Below are 10,831 nucleotides of genomic sequence, written 5' to 3'. Positions count from 1 at the left end.
AAGACCAAACAAAGTAGTTTCGCTTTCACAACGAAACACACAGCGCCTTCACGACATGGCGACGGCAACAATACTACAGCAAGAATAAAAGTTACGCCTTCTTTCTTTGCGTGAACATTTGGGCGGCGTTATGCAAATCTTCCCACATCGTGACGTAGACATGTGGGGGCGTGTTAGAACGAGTCGTTTTAGGAATGCGTGGCTGACTCTTAACTTTTATAAAGAATATCTCTTTGGATTTGAGACTTTAGTCTTTGCAACTTTACAGATCTTCTTTATGCACCAAGAGCTTGTAACACTCCAAAGAGAAAGGAAAAATTGAAATCGCATCATATGACCCCTTTAAAGTGTTTCTTCCCCATATTTGGTCTAGAAATCAAATGAACAGCTTTATGATAGTTTATGCAATGTTTGCTAACACAAGCAGCAATCTGTGCTAGTTTAATGCTCCTCTGATGATGGTAAACATCCTGCTCAGCTGTTTTTGTGAATGTTATTATGGAGACATTGCTGCTTCGATATTAAGCGTGTAACAACATAGATGCTCACCTCTGAGTCCTCTTTGTTCAAAGTTGCATCAAACATTTGATTTGAAGAAGTGTGTCTGTGCTTAGCATTCTTTATCTGAATCAGCTTCTTCTAATCTGGCACTTCCTGTTTATATTGAAAGCTCAACCCATAAACCTCAAGGGAAAAAGCTGAGTTTATTGGAAAACAATTCACCATTGCTGTAAATACGTAACCATGGTAAACATTTAGATATGTGAAAATGTGTTGCTGCTTAATGAATTTGTGAAACTGAACTGGTGTTAACAGTGCACAGTGAACCATATACACCTGAGCTCTCTTCCAATCAGCAAAACATCATGTTAGCATCTTTGACTGCTGCAACGTGTCTCACTTTTTTTTTTCTTTTACCATAAGTGCTGTGGTTTTGTCAAGTTCAAAGAGGTGCATCCCGTGTGAAAGACACCTGAGTATAACGTTGTCTATGTAGGCAATACACAGGTTTTGGAACGGAGCTATAGTGTCCAGAACAGCATTTAACAATATTTTGGCTAAATTAAAGCCAGAATGAGCCAAAATATGTTATTGTGCATTTGGTTATGATAGTATGTTACTGTGCATATACATCAGAATCATAATCACAAAGAGCTTTATTGCCAAGTGTCAGGAGCTTCCAGTGCAGAAAGTACAGACAACGTGCAGACATACATATACTTTAAGGTAATAAAATGAAATAAAACTCTAATAATAAAGAAAATAAACAATAAATAAAAATAACAACATGGTAATAAAATATAGAGGAAAAATGGCAATAGACAGAATTATGAGTGTGCATATGTGCTATTTACAGATGAAAAGGTTTGATAAGTAGACGCGTAAAGAGATAAGGAGACGCGTTTGGTCTCGTTCTGTATCGCGTATCTTGTCAGTGTCTGCGCTTGCTTGGCCATTTGTTGTGGAACAAAATAAGGAAAGTGTGTCCAGCTGAATTAATTTAGTATTTTGTTAGACAGGTATAAAAAAGCTTAGTTTACCGCGGCAGCCGTCGCGTGACGGCCTCCTCGTGTGAAGACCGAAGAGTGTAAAGACCATTGACTCTACTGTGCGACTCCACCGGGCAGGGACACCGGCAAGGGACATAAGTATCGCTTTTGAATCATTCTCTTTCCTATTACTTGTTTCACTTCTGTTTCAGTTTTCATAACCATTTCTTACTATGTGTAAGTAAGTTGTTGTTTTTTAGCATGTGTGTTTGGCAGTGTTATTTTTTAAGATTACTGATAAACTACTGTCATTTGATTTGTATAATATGTATTTGTTATTTATTTTAATTGTAGTTAAATTATGTCTACATTTATTATGTCTGTATAGGTCTTTTATTAAGTTTTAGTTTTACAGATTAACATTGAGACAGACAGCCTATATTTTAAGACCTACTGTAATGCACGGATCTAATATACTATTACACATCAGAAGTTTTTCCCCAAAAGTTCACAAAATGTTCACTGAAGACGTAACAGATTATGTTTGCGTGAACACTAGCCAAGACAGATATTTTAAAATACCGTGATCTGCGTATATCGGGATCACGCGCTGTCTGAGAGACGCATCTTTATTCACACGCTTCGGATGTGTCAGTCAGCGTGATCGTTTTATTTACATCAGCATGGGTTAGAAAATCACATTTCACTGCTTCACACTCATGCCATCGAGAATTCGCCATGAACATTCACAAACTATACCAAACTTGTGCTGAGGGGAAGCACCAGTTGTCAAGCAGTGGAAAAGAAAAAGGTTCACCTCTCAGAAAACATACAAATAAAGATCATTTTAGATGTTTAATTACTATTTAGAGCATTGGGATCTCTAGACGAGGGCTTAATGGACTCATTTTTGTGAAAAACTTTTCTCTTCTTTTGCATGTAGTTCAAAATTAGCCCATGCATATTCAGACTCATTTTGCCAGCACGGGTCACAGATATTCTATAATCAATCAGTTCATTAATTCATGTATTTAATCAAACAAATTTATTAAGATAATCAGGTTAAAATGAATTTTTATTTATGAAATTATTGAAAAAAATTGAGAAATTTTTATGAAAATTTGTTTGATTAAAACCATCATAATTGCATCAATACTAGAAATAGAATACTAGAACATTGAAAAAATCTTACTCTAGTCTTTCTCATATAACACAACAGGCTTGATTTGATTGGCGGTTGTCGTAGAGGTTAGAACCGTCCGCTGAAGCGCAGTCACATCTGAGGAGCGTTTTCTTCTGTTATAGATGCTGCTGACTTTCCTCTTGAAATACTTTCCTGAGCAAACATACAGCAGCGGATTCAGGCAGCTGTTTGAGAACGCAAGGTACACAGAAAACTGGCTTCCGATGTTTAGAAAGTGAGACCACTCATTCTCATCCAAAACCTTTAGATCACAGAGTAAGTCTAGCAAAGTCACGAAGTGAAACGGACCCCAGCAGATGAGGAAGAGCAGGGTGACAGCGCACACCAGGGCCGTAGCCTTCTTGTCGTTTCTGTCCTCCCAATAACTGATGTGTCTCCGTCGCTTCAAAGCCCGGATGATATTGATGCAGCAGAACGTGATGATCAGGATCGGCAGAGCAAAGCCCACCAGGTTCAGCTGCAGAAGATGAGCGAGTCTCCAAGTCGTGTCAGGATAATCCAGATGGCATTCGACGGCTCGGTGACCTGGAATATCTTTCAGTTTTCGCATGACAGCCGTCGGAGCTCCCATTCCCACACCGAACAGCCAAAGAACGACACAAATGAACTTGGCGTAGCGTTTCCGTCGCAGCCACATGGCCTTCATGGTCAAGGCGAGCGCGAGGTAGCGGTCCACGTTCACCATCACTAGCATGTAGATGCTGGTGTACATGTTGACGTTGATGGAGAGGTTGACCACCTTGCACATGATCTCTCCGTAAGACCACATGAAATAGTTCAGGATGTTCATGGCCCAAAACGGCAGACAGACTAGTAGGATGAGGTCAGCCAGCGCCAGATTGCCGAGGTAGATCTCAGGCACGGACCAGCGGCTTCCCTGGAGCAGGAACACTAGCAATACGACAGAATTTCCCAGTATTCCTGTCAAGCACACGGTGAAGATGTACGGTGGAATGATGGAGTAGACTAGTTCCCACTCTGTTGTGTTGAAAAAATCCAGGTATGCTGGAGTGACGGATGCATTTGGAGGCTGAAGCGTCGCCAATGACACAAGCTCTGACTGCATTCTAGAAGATAAAAGAGGTGCTGGAGATCAGCTAGAACATCATGAACTAACTGCTGTTTATAAACTTTATTAGTTTAATTATTAGTTTATCGGTGCCATCTGTGTAATTCTGAACCAGGGTTATAATAGTTAAATAAAACTAAAACCATAAAAATAAAACGTCCGTGGCTTGAAATAAAGTAAACTATTAAAGTAAAATATTACAAACCTTATTTTATTTCAGCTAGATTCTCATTTTAATTTGGTTTAACTTGTACTAAAATAATTGAAACTGAAATAAAAAAAAAAAAATAAAAAAAAATCAATAAAAATCAATAGGAATTAGAAAATGTATAAAAAGTACAACATTTTAAATTTAAACGAAAACAGAGAATATAAAAAGAAACTTATTTTCTGAACTGACATCAGAAACTTGGTGTCTAATCTATTCCAGAGTGACTCCAGAAAGCATTTAGATTCTTAAGTGTAAATATCGAAATGGAAATCTATTAAAATTATAATAATTTAAATTTGGGACCTGCTGTTTTAGAACTTTGGTTTCTGATGTATATTTGTTTACATTTGGGGTCTAATCTAAACATACTTAAAAAAGAAAAGAAAAAAGGACTCTTAAGTTACACTTTATAATGTGTCATTTATTGCAGGGATTTTTTTGTCATCCAAACCACTTTGAACTAAAATACTTTCTTGAAGTCCCTCTGAGATAAAAGTTAATATTTCAATTATTAAACAACACATATACATGTTCATGATTCCCTAATGTTGGTTAATCGTCCTATGACTTACAGGTAAACAAATATTATTTTATATGATTTAAAATATTAATTAAAATATTTGTATTAACTGTTTTATTTTGATAGTTTATACTTTTAAATTATTTGTTTTAATTTGAATTTTTTTCTGATTTAGTCAAGCTTTTCATTAGCTCATGATCTCCAATTTGGGGAACTTTAACTTGAATTTATTGTTACAAAAATTGCACAAACTTTGAATCATAAATAATATATCATCTTGACTTACCTTACTTTTTCTGTTTTCTGTATTTTCTGGTGGACTGATATTCCTGGCTTTCTCCTCACCTCAGTCTTCCTGTTCTTGCAGAAGGAGCGTTCGGTAAGCGTTCAGTAAGAGACAGAGAACAGCTCAGTCTTTACAGCCTCATTCCTCCAGAGCCTTTGAGCCGCTGCTGAGGCTGAATCTGTTTATACTCAAGAGTTGTTCTTCCCTAGTTGGAGACACAAACACTGTTAACACACTGAAGAGAGACAGATGAAGCCTTCAGTGTAATGCAAACATAATGTATGTTGGCCAAAACTCTGGTGTGGTGCTGGAATTAATTGGCTTGGTTCGTTATTAAAGGTTATATACTTCACATAATACTAATAGAACATATAATACTGAAAATGACACAAATTGGGCAGTCAAGCAGTGTGACATTTTTATCATCTGTATTTATTTATACATGCAGTTTTTACGAGCTCATATTATATAACTAGATAAAAAAAGTTTGTCAAGACAAACTTTGGTATTGGCTTGATAAAGCCTGAAAATGTCTAGTAGTTTTAAAAGCTTGATGTTGTACATTTGAAGGTTTTCAGTTTGAAGTAGTTCAAAGGTTAAAGGTTTTGAAGGCCGTACAGTATTCCAGAAAAATACTGTTTTTCTGGATGGTTGCAAAAAGATTGCTATGCAGTTGGATAGTGGATTATATAATGATAAAGATTTGGATAGACAGACGGATGGATGGATAGATAGATAGATAGATAGATAGATAGATAGATAGATGTAGTATTGTAAAAGGGTTTAGCTATTACACCATATAATGGACACTTGTAATGTAACACATCTACCAACAGAGGTCAGTCTTAGCTTCAGATGTGGTGTTGCTGTGGGAGTGTGTAAATATTTAATATGCAATGAGCACAAATGTACCTCTAATGACTTCCTAGCAGTCAGCTCTGGGTCTCTTGAGTGCTTCTGCAGACACTGTAGTGACTCTAAGATTATTCTGTATTCACAAAAACTTGCTCTGGCAGAATAACTTATACTAGTAACGTTATCACAACTAGTCATCACTTGATGTTTTAAGGAGTAATATTTGTATATTTAATATGGAATGCATATATGATTTGTCAAAGTCACAATAATATTTAATAATATTTACATTGGATGTTCTGTTGACATCATGAGATCAGATTCTGTGAAGTGGAGAGTTTGAGATTGCTTTTGCAGAGCTATAAACAGATTAAACCAGTATTATTTTAGTACAATTGAGATACTATTATAGCTTTTATTAATATTTTAGCTTTGTTTTTATTTAACAAAAATATTTTATACTTTGTTTTCATTTCCGTATTTTAGTTTTTTTTTTTTAAGTCATATTTAAGTCTTATATTATGATCTTTCATCCAGATGCATGTATGACCCTCACAATGTAAGAGTTCAAATGTGTACTAATTTGTGAAGCTATTATTATATTCAATATATTCAGAGAATTGAAGAAACATAACCAAAAGTAAATACTGCATTGATGACTCTAAACAAAATGCAACACTTAAAAAAAAAAAAAAAAAAAATATTGTTTTTATTTAAAGAAATTTTAAAATCTTTATTTCTGCTAGTTTCTGCTAGTTGCCAAACTAACATTTTTTTCATTTACTTTAACCTGAATTTAGTAAAACTCATTTCTAAAAGTGAACTGGTAATTCAGTCGACCGCTTACGCAGCAGGTGAACTTGTTGACCTTAAAAACGTAGTTTGAGTGATCTTTTTATAAACTGAAAAAAATAGTAGGCAGGCACAAGTACCAAAGTTTAGTGAACTTAAAAATGCTTTGCGGCTGGTTGCTCATTTCTAAGATAACTTTTATTTTGTCTACAGTTTCAGAGGCGAGTGTTGTTGATGAATGTGTAGTTGAATGTGGAAAACAACTGTTATAGTGATTCAGATTGAGAATGTATTTCTATTAATCCATTCAGTTGTGGTATTGGATTTGTTTCATGTGTTTAGAAAAGAAATAAGCCCTCACAAAGGTAAAAATACCCCTAAAAATCAAATCCACGGTGCTAGTGTTGCATAAAAATGTTTGAAGCGCTGGCTATGCAGCCAACAGATTTTATTTTTAAAGAAGGAGGTTTTGTTTTACAGACTATGATGAATTTATACCACTAATATATGCTTTATTTGAGGGAATGCTGACAGATTATAGTACAGCCACCCATCCGCAATCATGACGGTCCCACCACTCTGTGTTACCAACCACAGTCCTCTAAAAAACATGTCTGGCCATTGAAGTATCGCTGGAAAAACACTATTTAGGAGGTTGTTATTCATAGACTCACAAAGAGGAATGGGTGTTGAGTCATTACTGGAAAGTCTGTTCTTTAAAAACAAACTAGTCATTTTCTTACCCCGGAAACAAACACAGTCTGCAGAAATCATTGTCTGTCCGTCTCTGTCTGCTATTTAACATGCATTACACAGACAAAAAGAGCTGTGATATTACCATGTTTTTTGAACATAGTATCACAGTAGTGTCACTGTATTCTCTGCAATATTTTGTAAGGATAATGATATATGTATAAATATACATTTATATTAATTTAGGAGACACTTTTCTTCGAAATGACGTAGAAACATCTATGCAACCTTGATGAATAAAACTTTAACTTAAAATGAAAATGGAAAATATAAAAATTAAAATATTAATAAAAACTATAATAGTATCTCAGTGATACTAAAATAACACTAATTTGACTGTATTTTACTGTTAGTTTCAGAGCTTAATACTTTTTAGCATTAACATACAAAAACTTTCTTTTCCAAAAAACACCACATAGCCATTTCTGATTTTTAGCATCTCAAAACATAAAATGAAAATGTACACAGTTTTATTTACAACATTTCAAAATCACATCAAAACTGACGTATTAAACATTATAAATTTTCATTTTAACACTTTCATGCATGAATTATTAAATCACAACGTAATATTTTTTTTTCGCATGTTTGTTTTTACTTTTAAACAAGTGAAAAATCATGCAAACTTTTTTTGTCAATATATTATATTTTGAAGGAGTTACATATCTGTCCACTGTAGTGGACACCATGCATCAAAGGTATAAAAAGTGAATCAATGTAACTCAATGTGTGGTCTTAAAAAACATGTTTTTAAAACATTTACTACAAGAAAATGGTACGTATACACATAAGAACATTAATTCGATTAATTAACATTAGTCCGATAGGTCTAGTTCAATCTGACCTGGCGACATCATTGTCACATGGCTGCTGATTGGTTCGCTCCTGTATCGGTAGCCAATGAGCTTACTGCTTAATATTCAAATACCTGGCTTTTGTTTGCTGTAGCAGTTTTGCAGAGCACTTCAGAAACCCTCCACCTTCCCCAGCTCCACCTGTATAGATCTGCTATGGGGTGATTTATGTATGCTATATGGGGGTTATTTCATGTATGTTATATTTGCAGCAGCAGTATTTCTTACATGCTCACAGCAGCATGTTGTGGATGTATTGGCAGTAACAAGTCTCGGTACTTGCTCTGCCGCAGCAGCAGCGTAGCAGATCTATTCCGCCAAGACCAAATACATTAACATTATCATGTACATTACCATGCCAATCCCTCCGAGAGTTGTCATAACAGAAATATTGTTTAAATCTGGATAATTGTATTTCACATTATATTGTTTTTCAATGTACATCCTGACATTTAGCTGAAATATATATTTTGTACCTGGTTTTCTGAGAATAAAAAGATTTAACACTTATTCCTGAGGCACTTGGTGCATCTCCTCTTCCCTCCGCCTTTTTGAATATATTATGCAATATCTCAAAACAAAAACAAAGATACAAAGACAACAGTTAAATGTAATCATAGACAACACTTCGGGGGTTCACCAGTTGTTGGTTGGGAGGGACATGATGCTACAACTTAAATGGTTTAAAATGGCTTCCAAATATTTGTGCACTGTAGTGGACACCATGCATGTAAGGGTTCATTTGTAGGTATGGGCATTTTATACATAATGGTCTTAATATTTTGTGAAGGTCTGTAAAATTGGTCTAGGATTTACAAAAACAATTTCCACTCAATATTTGCTAGTAAATTTGACAAATAATTACAAAGAAACAGCAAGTAACACGTCTTGTAAAACATACATCAATAATCTATTTACAACTTCATTTTTAGTGTACGTCAAAATTATTAAACAGACATTAAATTAACATTTGAATTTGTGCTTATGGACATTTTTTACATAATGTTCCTAAAATGTTGTGAAGGTCTTTAAGGTTGACGAGAGCTGTGATCTTGTAGAACTGCTTGTCGAATCATTTTTTTTTTCCGTAAGTTGCTTCATCAGCTCTTTGACCTTCTTCCTGAAGTTCTTGCCCACGATCACGTAGAGTATGGGGTTCAACACGCTGTTGCTCAAAGCCAAGTAGGTGAATATCTGATTGGAGACGTCCACGACGGCTTCAAAGTCGCATCCGCCGAAGACACCAAAGCGCATCAGGATGTCCATGAGGGTCACGAGGTGGAACGGCACCCAACACAAGAGAAACACCATCAGCACCACCAGCACCAGGACAGTGGCTTTCCTTTCAGTGTTTTCCGCATTGAAGCGGTCAACGACCTGCTCACGCAGAGCTCGGATGATCTTCAGCGTACAGTAGGAGATCACCAAAAATGGGACGATGAAGCCCAGCAAGATGAGAAGAATGCCGCACGCAAGGCCGATGTTGGGGTTCGGATAGTCCAAAATACAAGCCGTGATGTTCAGCTCCGGGATGAATTGAGTGTCCCGGAAATGAAGCGTTGGGATGCTGAGGATTAAACCGAAAACCCAGACGGCGATGCAGTTGAGCTTGGCGCACCGCGGTCGCCTCATTCTACCACGTGACAATGCGTGGGCGAGTGCAATGTAGCGGTCGGCGCTTACCAACACTAGTAGGTAAATGCTGCAAAACATGTTCATTCTGATGCCTGTGTTGACTAGTTTGCACATGAGCGAGCCGAATCGCCAGTTAAACCCATCGATGCTGTTGATGGCCCAGAACGGCAAACACAAGACCAACAGGAGGTCAGCGGCCGCCAGGTTCCCCAAGTAGATTTCCGCCACCGTACACGCTTTCTTATGCAGGCCGAAAACCAGCAGGACGAAGACGTTTCCCAGGATTCCCAGCATGCAGATGATGAACATGTAAGTAGGCTGCATGACGTACAGCCAGTCCCACACTTCCCAATGCGGACACTGGGTGTCGTTGGTGAGGTTGTTCCTGGAGACGGCCGTAGGGATTGTGGAAAGGATGGATGATGTTGTTACTTGTATGTCGTGCTCCATGTTTCTGTGGAGAGATGTTCAGTGTCAGTTTACATTTAATAATTTTAATTAAAGTCTCTTCTGCTCACCAAGGCTGCATTATTATTTGATCAAAAGCACATTAAAAACAGTAATATTGTGAAATATTACTACAATTTAAAAGAACCATTTTCTATGTAAATATCTGTTAAAATGTAATTGTTTGCTGTGATCAAAGCTGAATTTTCAGCATCATTACTCCAGTCTTCAGTGTCACATGATCCTTCAGAAATCATTCTAATATGCTGATTTGCTGCTCAAGAAATATTTGTAATTAATGATTATTATTATCAGTGTTGAAAACAGTTGTGCTGCTTCATATTTCATACATGTGGTTTTCAGGATTCTTTGATTATTGGAAAGTTCAAAAGAATCTTTTGTAATGTTGAATGTTGTCACTTTGAATAAAAAGTTTGTTACCCTCAAATTTTGAACGGTAATGTTTGATGGTTTTCACAAAAATATTGGGCAGCACAACTGTTTTCAACATTGATAATAATCAGAAATGTTTATTAATGATAAATATAAATGTTAATGATTTCTGAAGGATCATGTGACACTGAAGACTGGAGTAATGGTGCTGAAAATTCATCACTACATCACTGGAATAAATTACATTTTAAAATCTACTCACACAGAAAACAATTATTTTAAATTGCAATAATATTTAACTATTTTACTGTTTTTACCATAT

The 10,831-nt window shown here is 36.1% G+C and overlaps 2 protein-coding genes across 2 annotated transcripts; both read right to left on the bottom strand.

Moving 5' to 3' along the window:
• Nucleotides 1–2,683: 2,683 nt before the first annotated feature.
• Nucleotides 2,684–3,760, bottom strand: LOC107663130 (B2 bradykinin receptor-like). Its single transcript, XM_016453288.1, has one exon. It carries the CDS (start codon nucleotides 3,758–3,760, stop codon nucleotides 2,684–2,686), a length of 1,077 nt encoding a protein of 358 aa, XP_016308774.1.
• A 5,258-nt stretch (nucleotides 3,761–9,018) lies between these two features.
• Nucleotides 9,019–10,119, bottom strand: LOC107663129 (B2 bradykinin receptor-like). Its single transcript, XM_016453287.1, has one exon. It carries the CDS (start codon nucleotides 10,117–10,119, stop codon nucleotides 9,043–9,045), a length of 1,077 nt encoding a protein of 358 aa, XP_016308773.1. The 3' UTR covers nucleotides 9,019–9,042.
• Between the last annotated feature and the right edge of the window lie 712 nt (nucleotides 10,120–10,831).

This window comes from Sinocyclocheilus anshuiensis, unplaced genomic scaffold, assembly GCF_001515605.1.
Source record: "Sinocyclocheilus anshuiensis isolate Anshui unplaced genomic scaffold, SAMN03320099.WGS_v1.1 scaffold767, whole genome shotgun sequence".
Taxonomy (NCBI): Eukaryota; Metazoa; Chordata; class Actinopteri; order Cypriniformes; family Cyprinidae; genus Sinocyclocheilus; species Sinocyclocheilus anshuiensis.
Note: the sequence above shows the minus strand (reverse complement) of the source record. Positions and strands in the feature narration are given on the sequence as shown.